The sequence below is a fragment of the Andrena cerasifolii genome, chromosome 5, assembly GCF_050908995.1.
Source record: "Andrena cerasifolii isolate SP2316 chromosome 5, iyAndCera1_principal, whole genome shotgun sequence".
NCBI lineage: Eukaryota > Metazoa > Arthropoda > Insecta > Hymenoptera > Andrenidae > Andrena > Andrena cerasifolii.
In genome coordinates this window covers 9,428,918-9,446,315 of record NC_135122.1, presented here as the reverse complement: position 1 = coordinate 9,446,315, position 17,398 = coordinate 9,428,918, and the positions used below count along the sequence as shown (strand labels likewise).

The 17,398-nt window shown below is 37.8% G+C and overlaps 1 protein-coding gene across 8 annotated transcripts in view; it reads left to right on the top strand.

Moving 5' to 3' along the window:
• Positions 1–17,398, top strand: part of Fife (regulating synaptic membrane exocytosis protein fife) — a 125,871-nt gene that overhangs the window by 37,010 nt on the left and 71,463 nt on the right. For 7 of the 8 annotated variants that reach the window (XR_013085382.1, XR_013085383.1, XM_076813165.1 and 4 more), the window contains exons 2-3: positions 576–944; positions 6,680–6,788. Coding sequence is in view for 6 of the 8 variants with exons in the window: in XM_076813165.1 (XP_076669280.1) it covers positions 909–944; positions 6,680–6,788 (145 nt within the window). In the remaining 2 variants the exon portion in view is untranslated. Of the gene's footprint in view, positions 1–152; positions 194–575; positions 945–6,679; positions 6,789–17,398 lie in introns of all 8 variants that reach the window. The other variant, XM_076813163.1, reaches the window with a different exon arrangement.

The following is a 17,398-nucleotide window of genomic DNA, read 5'->3' as shown; positions in this document are numbered from 1 at the left end:
TTGCTTTGTATTATGCTCTGTCATAATTCTCTTTTATTCCCTGCTGGTCTCTTAATATCAAGCTTCTTGTATTCGATTATCTCATAAACATACGTGTAACGTATTTTCGACATTCTTCAGTATTTATTATGTTTTTATTGTATATTTTACAGATGTATCAGCAGGCTCAAAAGGGGTATCAACTTGCCCCGCAGTGAGCAAATAAAACTTCTTGATTTATTTTGCATTTATTTTCTCAAGTTTTCACTTAGAATAGATTAAAGAGGAAAGACCAACGTATATTTTAGCCTATTTTTTATTAAGTAATTAATTCAATCAAAAATGAAAAATTGAAAACTGAAAAACGTATCAAATTGCACCGGTCTTCCCTAATCAGAAGCTACTGTTTCTCGTAACACTCGTACACGATTCAAATGAATCCTATTTCCGTTTCACTTCCAAATACTTTTAATAGGTACAACGCTTCTATTACTATATTTCTCAAATTACTACCAAATAACGATTAAAACGTAAGGCAAAATAAATGATAAGAAACCACGAATGATGCTTAATAAAAAATATTATGTTTGTTTCAGGTCATTTCCCCGTTGAAATTTCCATGGGACAATTCCTATGCAACGCGGAGTGAAACGACCTGAATTTCATGGGAATGCGTTTCTGGCAGAAGGGTGAGCCAAGTGGCTCCGCGCCGTGCAGATTCGGTCTACAGCATCTCTGTTTTCGGTGCATCGAAGGCACTTTCTTCGTCTCTTTGTGAAGCGGGGGAAGAACACGGCCGATATCTGCCCCGAGAACGACTTTATGCCGGTAATCAGGGCCGAAAAACAGAACGCCAAGGAAGGCGCAACAGGGAGCTAAGAGTATTTCCGTTTCTCCCTCCGCAAGCAGCGCGGTACACAACTTCCAAGATGTTGCCCGCCAACATGGTATCTTTCGTCAAAAAGGTAATTTCGTTTTCTTCCTCTTTATATTGCCTGATCAATCAACAGAAAAATATATATTTAAAATTTTCAACAGAAAAATATATATTCAAAATTGTCTTCGAACCATCCCTGTATTACATTACAACAGAACTTTCTCCTTGTCCTTATTGAAGCTACTAAGTAGATTCAACTATTACAACAGTCGACGCTATTTTGAGTAAGCTCACTAATATTTTCTTCGTCACACCTTTTTTCCAATTATACCTTGCCCTGCCTTTATTTCTAACTACTTCATTTCTCATACCAGAAGAAGCTCGTCAAGCTTAGTGGTTACCAAATAAGAAATCTTACCCACGTGAAAAATGCTAATGCCAGAAACTGAGTAAGTAGTTCGACGACTTGGAAGCGAAAACAACTGACTCGAACATCACGTTCTTCTCTTATAAAAGGTGGTACGTTCTAGGTTGGCCATATGTAGGTTGTAACCAAGTACCCGCTTTATAAGATTAAACTTGCTTTATGACGAAGCGAATTACACGCTCCGCGATGTAAAAACCGCCGTGACTTCGTACTATGTGTTTTGTTCCCGTGAAAGTCTACCGCCTTTCGTGCGCCGTGGACTTTTTTAAAGCGGAACAGTTTTATTCATACGGATTTGCTGAACAGTTGTTCGGCAAGTTGAACGAAGGACAGTTCCGTTTAGCTGGGCAGAGTGCCACGCGAATTACAAACTCACCATTCTACAGGGAATATTTACCATTAATTGTATTGTGTGCTTCCCTGCGTACTCCTTGAGTGAAACAAGCGAATGGCCTTTTAAAGCAGCATTTGGTAAAGTTAGCCCAGCAAATACTGGGTTATCGCGAAATAGAGGGGCGCGCACATTTCCAGGCAAATACGTGGCGTTACGTCTATGATAGTCTTTATCCTTTGCAACGCGATTATGGCAGATATACAGTGTCTGCTTTAAGCTTGCACCAAGGTGCAGGGACATGACCCTATTTCTTCCTATCATGGTGATCTGACGTGAGTTAGGGGTAACTGACAATGAATTATACACATTTATCTTCTGGCAGTTCGCCTCGAGTATAGATTAAACGCTATTGTTTCAAGACCGCGTCGAGATCTTGGATCGAGCCGGGAGGATTAAATTTCATCGCGATGGAACAGTCCCGAGGGCGGTCCCTTTTTAATATCGAGTTTGCTACCTGCCGTGTCTAAAACCAGTACTTCATCAAATTTATAGTTACGTCAAGCTTGATGAATCTGGTGACGAATTAACTGAGATTCTTTGCACTTTAGTTCCCTTTTTTGACAGTGTTGGATGCAATGAAATATTCATGGCGAAGGGTATTAGAAAGAAAAGTTTTAAAAAAATTTGGAGAATAATAGTAGGAATTTATTGAATTTCTAGGGAGCCATTTTGAAGGGAACGAGTTTGGAAGACTTCTACACTAGTGCAACATGGACTGTTCAAAGTACATAGTTAAGGAATCACTTGTTTGTTTGATGTTGAATAAATGAAATTAATATAAGAAAAATAAATTATTCTCAGTGTAATAGAATAATTCCTTTCAGGAAATAATCGTGCAGTTAGTGGAGTTTGTAGTGGCCTATCTAATTTCAATGAGCAGGACAGATTGCACAATAAATAGCTATCTGTTTCCTTTGACATGGGAGATGACAAAAAAAGTTCAATCAAAGGCTGTGGCGGAATTAACGCAGGGGATTCCGATGGATTCAGAGCTTTCTGGTGGTGTCATTCGATATTTGCTCGATACCACAGATGTTCAGATCGAATTTCACGATATATTGGGACAGCGGGAAAGATTTATGAGGGTTTCGCGAGATTCGCCACGGATTTGACACAAACGAATTGTGTTCGTCGTACAAAATTTGCTGTTCAAAGAATTATTCGTATGCGCGGCGTTGGGGAAGATCAGCTGTCTGTGAAACAGCTAATATTTGATACAGAATTTCCATACAGTAAAAAGTTAGCAAGTAGTGCATATCATATTTTTCATGAAATGAAATGATATTTTAGCAAGTGCAAGGAAGAAATTTAATATATAAAAATACCCCTTCTTTGAAATTGAACTCTATAGAATGAATCTACGAATTTACTGATTTAGTGATACCATCACACCACACAATCCTTTTCCTCCAAATAAATTTGTGCAAAAATATTGTATGACCAGTTTTAGCGTTTTAGAGAAAAAACAGGTTAAACATACAATGGTACATAAGATTCAGGAACAAAAATATTATTTTTAACAGAAAAAAATTTATTATTATTATGTGATTTTTCTATAGCATAAAGAAACAGTCAAGAACTCTTTGTTGCATATAAAAACTCCAATTTCGCAAAAAGTGGATATACAATATTTGTGCACTAAACCATCGACACCTGCACATTCTCCTCGAATATTTCCCCAAAATTGTATTAACCGAAATATGTATCGTCAATTTTAAAGCAAGCCTGTCTGTCACTTTTACTTCCTTCCTACCACGAAATCAATAAACAAAAACAACGCACCTTGCTAGTATCGTACAAAGGGAGTATAATTAAAATGTCTCTCAACCTCAAACCCATTTTCTCAGTCCACTTTTTACGTACACCTATTTCCCTCTGACTAATTTGCCGACGCGATTCGCCGGATCGCAGCCTGAAAAGGAAAGCAAGCTCGGTAGAGGCGTGAGGGTTTAGTCGACTCGAATCATCGATACAGAGGCCGTTCCATTCATAGCAATCGTGGCATTTTTATCCGAGTGGATTGTGTTATCCGATACATTCGGCCCAATGCGATTCAATTGTATTTTCATTTTCCTGCCGCCATATGCCGCAGTGCGTCGCGAATGGATCACTGCAGAAGGCCACTGTAGAATATCGGCCGTTTAATATTCCCCGGCGAATTTGCATTTCCGGGATTCCATCGCGCACTCAGGATTACGATAGCGCGCCACCCTCTCTCTCTCTCTCTCTCTCTCTCTCTCTCTCTCTCTCAGCCTCTTTGGAATCCTCCCAAAAGCCGAGCCTCCTCTACAACATGCTCGCGGATCGAAGGACGAAGGACCAAGGACAGGGCACGTCTATGCTTACGTGCACCTGTATATGTGTTCCTCGTAAAGGCGCAAGGCTCGGGTCACCGATTTGGTTCACGTTTTGCATATAGTCAATTCGCAACGTGCACAATAATGTATCGAGCGGACTGGGCAGTGAAATCGCGCGAAAATCAAGTATTTTGTGCTAATTAATTACAAAGAGATGAAAGCAAGCACAGACTTTTCCTTTTACACAATATTTATTACTATCCCGTAAAGTAAAAAAATATTTTATTCGGTCTACATATTTGTTTCACAAATGGCGCCACAGGAGGTTGATTATACAGTGATTTAGAAAGAGTGTCTGGTTTTGCCCTGGTATTGAGCTTACTATAAAGATGCAACGGTTTCCTTGGAATAAATAACAAAAATATTGCACAAATCAGTAATGGGTGCAGGTTCGAAATTTGCAATAAATCTCTCCATTACTATCGGATTTGCATCAAACGTGCACCACACGACGTAGAATTCTTTTTTACGTATATTACACGTCATAACTCGAACACTGTCAAAAATGGAGTTGCACCTCTCTTGTTGCAAGTTCGTCAATTATAGATACAACTGTACTTATTATTTATTCCTATACTTAGTGATTCAAACCAGTCTTGTTCTTGCAAAACTTCGTTCCTGATTTTCTCAAATTATTGCGAATAGTATTAAGTATATGCAAAATTTTCAATAAATCGGTGAGATAAAGCTCGGTGCACTCCTTTTTTTAGAGAAAGTCACAAGAAAGCAGACATATGATTCTATTTTCGCGATTCGGTTCCAGAAATTAAATAAGCTGACTACTTCTGTCAATTGTCCGGAACAACAGCATGTATTTTTGCGATCGCCGCGTGTTCCCGAATCCTCCGACCTCCCGAGATCACCCTGTACTTGCTGGAGGAAGTTCCAAAGGACCAGAGAGAGGTGAAGACGGCTTCGGTGAGACAAGTAGAGGAAACGGTCAGGAATAGGGGCGAAGGGGGAGGTGGAGAATGGCCAGCAGCGTACCAGACAAGCCGCCATTTACATACCGATTACAAGATTGGCACTCGACCTGGCTATCCTCCCGAGTTATTAACTCGCGATGCCGTGACGAAGGTCGTGAGATCTATTTTGGCGCCGGGCGGCGTTAAAAAAAGGAGCAATCGGGCCGGAGATAATTATTAGGTCGACTAAAATATTGATCCTCACTACTGGGCGTTTCTGAGAAGGCTCGGGCGATATATCCTAAGCGAGCTCTATTTGCCGCGGTAATGAGTGCGAAAAAAACTTGCAGTAAATATGGGTCGGCGAGTGTTTGACCTTCCAACTACGCTTTCGTTGCTGCTGTCCACGGGAAAGGAAGCCGCCAAATGACCGGTTCATTTGCGACTTCACGCGACGTCCTAGAACGAGGGAAAAGGTCTGCCATAACGAATTCGCTAACAAGGGAAGATGCGGAGGGTAATGGCAGAAATTTATCGAGTTCAAAGGAGGCTATTTTGAGGGGAGGATTCTCGATTTCAAGGTTGTAAAAAGTTATGAGACTTTGGGAATACGTAGGGAGGAGTTTGACAAGTAGCTCTCTGCCCACTTGATACTGCAACTGATTTTATAGAGATGAATTCAACTAGGTTTTATTTGACCCCTTGCGAACGATAGATGTGGCCAACTCACAAGGGAACATCCTGAACCCGGAAATTCAAAAAATTCTAAAACTTTGTGAAGATGTAGGCAATTACCTCCTGGATACAACGCAATTTTTGTTTGCTGCCAAAATTCACTCTAAGGGAGTGTAAATTGACCCCTGAAAATCCGGTTATTTTCCGATTTTGTGTTATAACTCGTGAATTGTAAAATAATATTTTACCAAATGCTAGATCTAATTAAAAGAAGTGACGTTTGTCTTGAAACTTTTTTTCTATCTCTTACAGTTCGCGAGTTATAACAGAAAATCGGAAAATAGCCGAATTATCAGAGATTAATGTCACCCCCTTCAAGTGAATTTGGGCAGCAGACAAAAATTGCGTTGTAATCAGGAGGAAAGCCCCTACATATTCACAAAGTTTCAGAATTTGTTGAATTTTCGGGTTCGGGATCTTCCCTTGCCAGTGACTGAACGAGTGAAACGTGAAGGTTCCAATCGCTAATTTAAAAAGAATGGCACTGTATAATTGAAACGCTCCGTGGAGGTATCGTTCGACTACTTCATTATCTCCGATGCACAATGTTTCTCGCAATTCTTTCTTCCCGTGAAGCAACCCAGTCGCATTTAAAAAACGAAATTAACAACAAGTAGCGCGTTATTGTTGTGCCCAAGTCTGCACGAAACAAAACATTCGCTTCTGCGAGTACACCTCGATTCTAATGAAAGGAACCAAGATAGAGTCGATCGATATTCATTCCACATCGAAGTTGGCCCTACCACTAGTTACATAAACGCACGAATCTCTCACGTGATTAAACCTTTCGTGTGGCAAAAATCACGTCACGTACGAAGTTGGTCGTCGAGCTGTAACGATGATTACACGGGAGGTCGCTAAATTCCAGTAATTGGTGATGTCCTAGAGTCCCAGACTATCGCGAAATACAACTTCAATTGCGTTCCGCGCGACCCTTTAATAACTTTGGTAAAAGGGTGCCGTTTCGAACACCACACTCACGGGGATAACTATTTTCTGTCGTAGATGGTGACGCAGCAACCAGATTCCGGAACTACCGGATCGGTTACGCCGGATGACGGCGGCACCACCTTCAGCAAATGGAGACAGCTGGGAAGCGGCGTGATACGAGACGGTAAGTGTCGCTACTGTTCACCCTGCTAACCAGCAAACTAATTCCATGGCGGGGGATGCCGCGAAAAACTCGCAGAGAATTCCCCGTGCAACCGAACGTGCCACGAACGCGAGAGATTTAGTAACTATTGGCAAAGTCTAAACTGGCAGGGTGCTTCGAAGTGCAAAGTGTTTAACAAGGGACTTTTCATAGTGTCACACACGAATTTTTGAGGAAACTTTGCGCAATTGTTCACTGCTCCAACCCATGAACTTTGTCGTATTTGGATGGTGCGTAAAAAGACAAATTTAACCATATATAAACATGCATATTAACGATATACTACAGTGGAGAAAAACGAGTTACAAAAATAAAATATTTTCCAATTCGATGCGGTACGGTTTCTCGTTCTCCAATCGATTTCAACTTTTGCACACATTATTTTTTCTTCCCGTGGCACAATTCTAGGGGGTGTCCCCGGCAAAGATCTCGAAATTATTTTTCGACAAGAGTAACCAAGGGCCACCTTAGTGCTCGCATTGGCTTTTACAGGAATATTCAATTTGTCCAAGACTGAAAATTCGTTTCTCAAATGGGGAATTCTATCTCCATAAGCCTCGAATATCTTTTAGGAGATATACAGATTATATATGTAGCAGATTAACTATCCGTAGCCAGCCAAGAAATTATTGTATCATACTGATGATATATTTGAAGGATGAAAACGTGTTTTGAGATAATAAAAACAGCGCCGGGCATTTGAAGAATATCTCTTGTTTGATGTTCTTATGGATTTGACAAGTAAATTGCTATTGGCAGGCAGGAAAAAACTGCAGAGCCGTCGGAGTTTTAGTTAGAAATTTTAAAGCTTCCCTTTCTGTGACCCTGTAGACTGAAGTGAATACCAAACAGATGCGTAGAAAATACAATCTGAGAAAGAACAAAGGAGCCATGTTCGTGACACGAAACCAGTCCCCGTTGCTGATCTCCAAACCACCTTTCTTCTGTATTTCTCGACTCAATCCAAACGGATATGTTGCCCTGGCTCTAGTGTCGCATGCAAACGGAACAAATCCGCATAAATAGCGAGCTCGTTTTTTACTTAATTACTGTCGGGTCTCGTTTAACGGGGCAACGTGGCGTCGAGAGAGCGGGAAAATGAGAGCCCCCAGGACAATTGTGAAACGACGGATTTCGTCCCCTTTATAGCCTCCCCCGTATTCCCTCTTTAAAGGGCGGTGTAATTTGTTCGAAATTACGGGCGACAAGTATAATTTATTCAGTTTTCTGGGGCACGAAATGCGTTTGTAATTTCGAAGTTAGTTTCCAGTTGCAAAATCCAGCGCGTGCTGTAATCGCTCTGTAATTCCCGTTCCTTAATGTTACAGAAGTATATGTAATGTTCCTTAATGTTACAGAATACACTTTCCTTGATTGTGTGTACAATAGATGATTAAGAAATTCGTGCTAGCAAGAATAAGCGAGGCGTTAATGTGTCGTTGATGGATTGCTCGAAATTATTAATTGAACTCCTGCCTGGAAAATGGACAAAGTGACAGAAGCGAAATAACCCTACGCACTTAATAATATCAAACTCCTGCCCAATGTTTAAATTATTACTTTACTAAATTAATTATTACAGTAGAGGAGACCGGGGCTAGTTGATACGTTATTCAGTTTTCAATTTTTTTCATTTTTGTTTGCGTTAATTACTTAATAATAAATATGCCAAAATATACTTCGGTCCTTCCTCTTTAATATATAGTAAGCGAAAACTTGAGAAAATACATACAAAATGAATGAAAAAATGTTATTTGGACGAAGGCAAAGAATTGAACAACAAACTTCACATATGTCGCTCAAATGAAGCTACATATATACGGTGTCGAGATAATTTGTCTGTATCAATCTGCCCCTGCGTCAACTAGCCCCGGTCTCCCTTACTCACTAACATACTGATTTTACGATTAGCTAAACGATTCTATTACATCGTTATTTCATGTTATAATTTTCACTGCGCTGATAATTCAAAATATCCGTGAAATTATAATAGACTGGACAAGTTAACAAATTTAATTCAGACATTGTGGGGAGCAAGTGAAATAGAGAATCGTTATCATCCCCGGGTACGTAAATTGTTTCGCGGATTATCTTTCTTCGAAACGTTTCTCGATTATCTTCCTTGAATCCTCGAAGATTTTCTGGCGTTTGAAACTAGATATCGGAAGTCGCTGACTGCAAATGAATATCGACGTTGTTATGAGCGTCGTAACAATTGTCGGGTGACAAAAGACGCGGATCGGTTCGCACGATAAGAGATTCGACACAATTCGTATGGAGTTGAAATGGAATCCCCTTGAAAAATTTGCTTCCGAAGCCCGACAGATATTTGCAATTTCGAACAGGCCTCGGCTACTTGGACGCAGCTAGCTAACCCACTTTCAGACGATGCTCGCTCTCTTCGTTACAGTCATTCTCATCGAATTTACCAAATGAAATAAACTCTAACTCCGAGCCGAGGAAACAGTTTTCCTTGCGACACGACCTACTCGTTCCTCTCTCGCCCCCCTTCGGTTCGTACTTTCATTACGATCCCTTTGGTAACCTGTCGAAATAAAAGGGAAAACTTGTCCCACTGCCATTGGAAAGTATTCCTTTTCTATGAAAAGATACAAAGCTTCGCTCACGTTGCGAACTGCAATGTAATTTATGGAAACTGTGATTAAAGGTGAACGAACGCCACTTGAGAATAAGTATTGGATAATGCAGCATATTTCTGGAAATAGTACCTACTCTGATTAAAATCTTGTCAATCAAAATGGCTTGCTTGTGAGATCGTGGAGTCTTGAATTACGATGGAATATGTCAGAAGCTGGAAATAATTCGTGTGGGTTATTTTGTAACTGTGAGTAGTAGATAAAAAAAAGTTTGAAATGTGAAGAGTAACAAAAATTATCATAATTTAATCAGAAGAAGCTGTATCCCACAGTTTCTACTTCATACAGCAAAAAGATACCTCAAAATTGCGATTTCAAATTTTCTTTGGCCAATAATGTGGAGAATTTTTTGAGAAGTTGTGGATTATTTAAATCCTGTCTTACTGAATTTAAATTCATTCCCTGGGCAATATATGTAAATTTTCTAATACTCTTATAAGAAGCTGATTATAAAGAAGATTCATATCATTCAATCTAAAGGTTGCGGATAAATCCTGTATGGATACTTGTTCCATTTTACAACGATGTATGAATTATAAAGTTACTAGGCACGCGTTAATTTAATGCTACTGATCTTTTTTTCTTCTGCACGCATAACTGTTTCAAAACTTTCGCTGGAATATGGATACGACTACACTTATGTGAGTCTTATCACGCGTTTAAGCATTATAAACATGGGTGAAATTCGCCATAAAAGTTAACTTCGCATTAAGTCAAGCTAAATAATAGTTAAGCAGTGTTTATTTGAAATTTTGCATAAATATTCATCGCAACGTAGATGTTCGCGTTATTCCATGGTTAACATAAATCATTTTAGCGCTGAAATTCTTTTCTGCAGCAACTTCCACCAACCTCGATATACAAAGTAATTGGAATATATGACTTTCCAGCCTTAAATAACTTATTCAGAAGACCACTATATTTCGCTGAAAAGAAGTAAAAATGAACTCACTATGGATGGTTCCGAAGATAAAATTCATTTATGCAGCTCATTTCCGCATAAACAGGCAAAACTTCGACATTGCATATTTTTTAAACAAAGTAGAAACCAGAAACGTGATCACTTAAACTCAGACTGATTTTACGTGGACTACATTATATTTGTATTTTGTTGAAATCCAATGAACCAAATGGAAAGTTTGATATATTTGACATAGTATTATTCCATTACAGGATTCTACATAACTTTTTATCAATGCCTCTTATAATAAAAAATTAATTTCTTTGGAATTTTTCCCTAATTCATTCTGAATATTTTCGCTTTCTTTGCTTTCAAAAACTAGATCGTAGATTAAATGGGAGTTTAAAATGTGAACGATACTGAACGTAATTCAAAAAGAAAGAATTACCCTGCATTAACATTAATTATATAAGGAATCATAGTATTAAAGTTATTTACATACACACACAAAGATATAAAATCTGAAATTTCTTTTTCGTCCACGTTGTATCTGGTGATTGCAGTATTGTCGACGCAAACAGAGATCTGCAAATTGAAAAATAAAATCGTATGGACGTCAGAGACGGCGACGACGTGTTGCGTTGATAGGCACTTGAGCCATACAAGGAAAGTATAAATTGTCGCTATATTTTCCCTAGCAAATTCTGTATAAAACTTGAACCTGTGAAAGGCAGCTATGTGGCGTATTATATAATTCTACTTTTATGGTATTTCACAAATCTATATTTCTTCATTTAGCAAGTTCAAACTGGTATATGTAAACGTGCTCCTAACAATTAGTTTAATTGTCGTACATGTTTTAATGGCCATCATGCATGTACCAATTTCGACAGGAATTTAGCACTATTATCTTATTCAAATAGCCATCCAGCTGTTATTTTATCTTGAGTATAAAACAATAAATGGTGTTCTAAGCTATGTACCCTCAATTTGCACTTCGCCAGTACCTTTCCCTATTGGAATCTCCTATTGCAATCGTGAAATAGCCCTACAAAGGAGAAATTAGCATAAACAATGTTTCCTAATGGCACTCTACTTTACTTCTTCAATACACTGTTACGTTCTGAGCTGCTTCCTTCTTCCATGATACTTGTACAATTACCCAAACTAACAATTCAACTGTAATAGTCTCAACGAAATTATTAATAAGTTTCTGCGGAATCTGTGTAGTTCAAATAATTCTAAACAATTCTCCTATTCTCTTGTGTACATAGTTTATGAATTATTTTTATTATACTGAAATCGATTATTGCTTTAAATGTTTCGCTATCTTCGTCTTCGACATAACTTGTATTTCAGCCCATGCAGCTGATCCGATCTCATAAACATTACTTTTATACGTAACTTCGTCAATTCTTTCAATTCTTACACAGAACTCTGGAGAAGTATTCTTAAAGGTTCACACCAGATTTTATTAATAATCCTGCAGTGGCCTATCTACTTCATCGACAATTGTCTGTAAAGATCGATTGCCATCTTTTTTTTTGGTAGGATCACAGTAATTGCGAACGCAGTGTTTACAATACTCGTAACAGTACTATAATTTTGTGTTTTCTAAAATTCATGACTGTAAAAAAAATCGGACCGTATTGTAAGAGATTCCAAGCAAGACTATTCCACTGTAATCTGCCGCGGTAGGATTCAACTCGCTCGTGGCCCGTTTCATAGCGAGTAGGTCATTGGTGTAATTGGTCTCGAAACGCAATCGCATTGTTAATCATCGAAGGAATTAATGGAACACGGAGTGGGTTAGGAGCGAGTCAGAGGTTGGATAAACGGAATGCCTTGGTATGCGTTGAGAGAACATAGAGAGGCTTCAAGAGGGTTGAAACTTGAAACTCAGAAACAGTGTCCTCCATCTTCTCTTTGCGTACCTTGGTCGCAGCCAGCGTGGAATACTTTAACATACTTTTATCCGTTCCAAAGGGATTCGGTTATTGAACACAGAGCTTTGACGACGTGACCACCGGTACTTGGAAAAAATAATTTTCGAGTTTTCTGCGATTTTCCCAGTGAATTCGTTCAATTAGTCTTTAAAGACTGAGCTTTAGATGATAGTTCTGATTCGGTGGGAGTTCCTTTCTTAAACATAGACTGCAATACGTATAACTACGCTTTTAGCAGCGTTTTAATGTATATTTTCGTTAAATCGAATTTCTACGTTCCTTATGTGTGTACATTTACAGAAAAATATTATTTCAAGAGTCTCGTTCTGTTATACGGAAAGGATTGTAGCTCTTCAATAATTCTTTGTCACTTGTAATATCGAGCGACTGGATAAGACAGAAAAATGAAGAATTAATATGCTTTCTTCAAAAAGCTACCATTTTACTAATTTTCTATATTTTCCTGTATTATAACCATACTCGTGTAGATTAATAATATCTTTCCTTTTCTTTTACTTCGGGCCACCAGGGCATATGGATCTTTTTTTGGCGCCACATTATTGTACGAGAAGATTTAGGCAACTTGAGAATATATGTATAAATTTAGCATAGTTAAGGTGCAAAGTTTCAAATTGATATAGTAAATAGACTTGATTGTACAGAATTACAGAGACGTCCGTAGGTTTTGCGTGTCTACGCCGCGTTATTCCCTTAAAGTACTGACGTCTGACTAATGCAACAGTTCCTCCACTACCTTTAAACCTTGAATGCTCTACTATTCGAATGTTCCCTTACCCAGGCAGGTCATGTCTTTTTCTTTGTAACATGCTTTCGTAATAGTCTAAAATTAATTCTGAATATAGTAATTAGACGGAATCGCTTACGTTCGTGCCTATACACAGAAAATTTCTATACAACACTTGCTAAATGATAAAAGTTACAAGAAAATATGAGAAGACATTTCCCTATTACTTCTTTTAATACAGAATCTGATAGTGTCAACGACAAATTCATGGATTTTTCAGGGTCATATTAAAATTACTTTTTTAAAATTATTTTTTCAGACAGAATGCTGCATATTCTGCTCCGCTTCCACGGAAACGTGAAAAAAATCGATAGAATCGTTAAAAAGAATTCGGGTATAGTTACATCGAAGTTTTTCTTCAAATTTGCTGTTTTACTTTAATAAATGGCAAAAAACATGTATTTTTAAAATAAATATCTTTATTTTCTGAATTCGAAATGAAAGATAACCACAGGATAATTGAGTTGTTTTAAGATGCAAACAGAACGTAATTTCACGCAAATAAACGAGTCAAAAATCTCGAGTCACTTGTTAACAGATAAGAAGCCATTGGAATCTACACGTTTTTAAGAAAATCGTCTCGTTCTATTATCTTCTTCACTTGTGTTGTCGAGATTTATACTAGTTTTTCCTTAAATATGGAATGATCGACGACGTAAAAGCAAGTGCTCTATTATTTAAAAATTTCTTTGTACGAACAGTCGCGATGCCCGTAGGTTCAGATAATGAAAATTCTGCTGCGCTTCTAATTTCACGAGAATATACTTTGAAACATAGCCTTGACCTCCAGCCGCGTGAAATTTCGTTTCGTGCTACGATTTCATTGTATTTTTGTTATCTTTAACGTCTCCTTTTATTGTGCGTGTGCTTGCAGAAGTAAATATTTCACCAAAGCTTTGTTTTTACCACATAGATTCGTTGATTTCCATGCTACGCCCCTGGGCGAGTTATGCGAGCCTTTATTTGGAAAAATTTAAATGATTAAAAACGAAATCGTTTTTCAAAAGATAATCCTGAAATGTGTCTCGTTTTCGACGCGAAACTTATTGCTCCCCTCGTATTCGTAAAATTGAATCTCGCGATATCAGTTTCAGAACGTGTGCCGATAAAATTGGCAGAAAAATGAGAGATTTCATTTTATTGCATGCACCGAGTGCAAACAAGCACGATCGTCGACAATAATAGCGAGAGATACAGGCAAACCGTTATACAGAATAGGCACATTCAGCTTGGAGATGTGCTGAAGTGACTAAGCTTCCAGGAAATCTTTACAAACCTGTGACTGGAAATTTAGTAGCTTAAGGAGCTATTCTCCTCTAGAAAGCCAATTTCTTGCCTTTCTTTAGAGACGACCGAGAAAAAAACTACACAGTTTTTACCGATGAGCATTATCCACGTGTATTTATTAACATTTCAGTAAGGTGTAAAAAAAAATTCAGCCATATATAATAATAATTAACGGGGGTTTGGGTAAAAAAAATTTGCCTCATGGTGCGCACGATTCTGTCTGTTCCGTTGATCTAAAATATTCTAAAATAAAAAAACCAAAAGGATTCTTAATCGGTAAGAGTGTGTCTATAGCCCTAGCACAAAATGGCGAGAGTTTGAATTTAAACTCATTTTTGGCGTCTTTGTTCGTCTTTAAACGGCCTTAAACGTGTGAAAGAAAAACTCTGACGACTCGATTCTGCTACCGGCTAGAAGTATGTGTTTTCTGAAGGTGTAAGAAAAGATGGACCAGATTGGTCCCCTAGAAGTTGAGATAGATATCTTGCACACCGTCATGAAAAACACCGCTTTGAGAAAAACCCATATCTCCATTAATTATTATTCTATATTGCTGAAATTTGTTCACAACGTGTAGGTAGTTTTTTGTGCGTCGTTCTTAAAGAGGATAGAGGATTTCTCTAGATGAGAATACCCCGGTAAAATTGAGATAAAACATCCGTAATATATTTTAAAAAATATACAACAAGGGTTATCAAAGTATTATTGCTAGTTGTTCGTTATTTACGAAGTATAAATGTATATATGTGAAATGGCAACTTAGTGTACCTTTCAAAATTCTTGTTGCAATAAGAACGTAGGTTCAAAGATGCAGTCGAGCAAATGTTGTAACAACAAATGCTATTATATAAATGTTGAATAGGTATATATGTATCTGGTGATATCAAGACGAAGCATTACTCGGTTAATAAAGTTTCGCAGAATGCAGAGGTTTTTTTTTAATTTTCCATTTCTCGGAATTCGAAATATTTAATTACCAGCTGTAGTCTGTATGAGATTTCCCCCTCTCGTGGTTACCGTATTGTTTGAAGTTGAGGAAATTACAGAAATGGATTTCACGAAATGGGTCGAAATATAATCCACGGCATTATTATGAGCTGGGACTATCAATGTAATATGTAAACGGTGTGGAACATGAAATAAAAGGAATATTAAGCTGCTTTACTATCCTCGAGTGACGAGGTTAAAAATTAACTCTGAGTCTACCTAGCATCGATTTTCTGCTTTGATAATCCAATGATTCGCATTTTCCTCTGCACTACATATAATTGATCTCACCACATTTTTAATATGAAATCATATTCGCGAAAGGTGTTACATCTGTCTAAAGATAAGTTACTGCCTATGTAACTTCATAATAATGGTTTTCTTTTGATCAGGTGGAACTGATGGTTTCTTGAAATATGATCACTGATCAATTTGTCACATTTATTACAGATCACTGCAGAGCGATATTCAGTTAAATTATTTAATAAAAAAGGCTAAAGCAATTGAGATACCATGAAAAATACCTTATTTTACATATTTTCTTTTGAACCCAGCAACGTTTAAAAGTTTCCAGATAGTTTAACTTTGGGTCTTTCTTTTGAGGGAGGAAGCTAAGATGAATTTTAGATAATATGCAATTACAGTATGATGGGGAGGATGGATAGAAGCACAGTAAAGAAGCATTCTTCTTGTTTATAGGGCCATATCCCTCTCCAAAGCAAATATAAGAAGGTAACTGTCTGGAAACTTTTGCATGCCGATGTAAGTACGCAGATCGACCTTAGAAATGATCTGCACAGCTTACATTCTATCGCTGTAGTTTCTGGAATAATTCATATTTCTATATAAAAATGCAACAATTTGTAAATATTACCATAAAACTTCCAACTCTTTGTTAAATTATTATTTTAATATAAAGTTTTATGTTTTTCTGTTTCAAAGAATTTCTGACTCTTCCTAGCAATCTCTTGTATGCTTTAATTAAGGGTTTCGTAGTGAGTGAAAAAGTGATAGCACAAGTACTTGCCTTTGTTGCTGCGAAGATAGGAGAGCTGCCTGTTCTCAAGAACACTTTAGCCAACAGAGACTCGTTTAAGCAACCGAAACAAGCGAGAACTTTCAAATCCACCCTCGAAACACGTTAAATTGCTCAAGGATTACGCAACCCTAAAGAGGACCAACAAGACTCATCTCCTTAGCGTTAGATTATCCTTCTCTTTTTTACGCGGCATAATTAAGCTGCGGGCGATAAAAGGGAATCGTTTCCGTCGTTTGTTACCTCCTGTAGTAATGGTATTCATTATCATTTTTTCAAGACGTCTTCGTTGACTCCGCGGAAGACTCTGATTAAAAGCGATTCGATTTAAAATGTACGAATATTTGAGAAAAATCTGTTGTCGAATAATCAGAGAAATGAGGAGAGTGTCATAATTTTTCACGTTCTAATTCGCCAAACAGGATCTTCCACTGTTAATCTTACCAATCATCTTTATATGATATATTATAATCTGAATATAGTGTAGAGTAACAAAGACGATTAATAATAATAATAAGAGTATAATTCTGACACAAAACCTCATCTTAATATCTTTCTGGAAAGTCTTGTATTTCAATTGTTAGTAGACAGGAATCTGGGATATAATACTTTAATATACCCTTTAATTCAAAAGTATTTTCTCAAAATTGCTTAACTACACGAGCGACTATAATCGTCGTAATAAAGCACCAGATATTTCCTATTGTTCTCAACGATTCATAAAGTAATTGATGAGATAACTTTACGTTGGGGTCACTTTAGATGACACCAACTGGAAGTTAATATCTAGGGGTCAAAACGTTTCAAGTTTAGAATTGAAGTGCCAGGGTGCGAGGAGGCGCGTGTAAGTAGAGCATCCAGAATAATAGGGCGACAGTAAGGAACAGTAAGGAAGCGATGGAACGTGAAATAGAGTCGAGACAGTTGAGCCTGCTAATAAATCTTCCCTCGC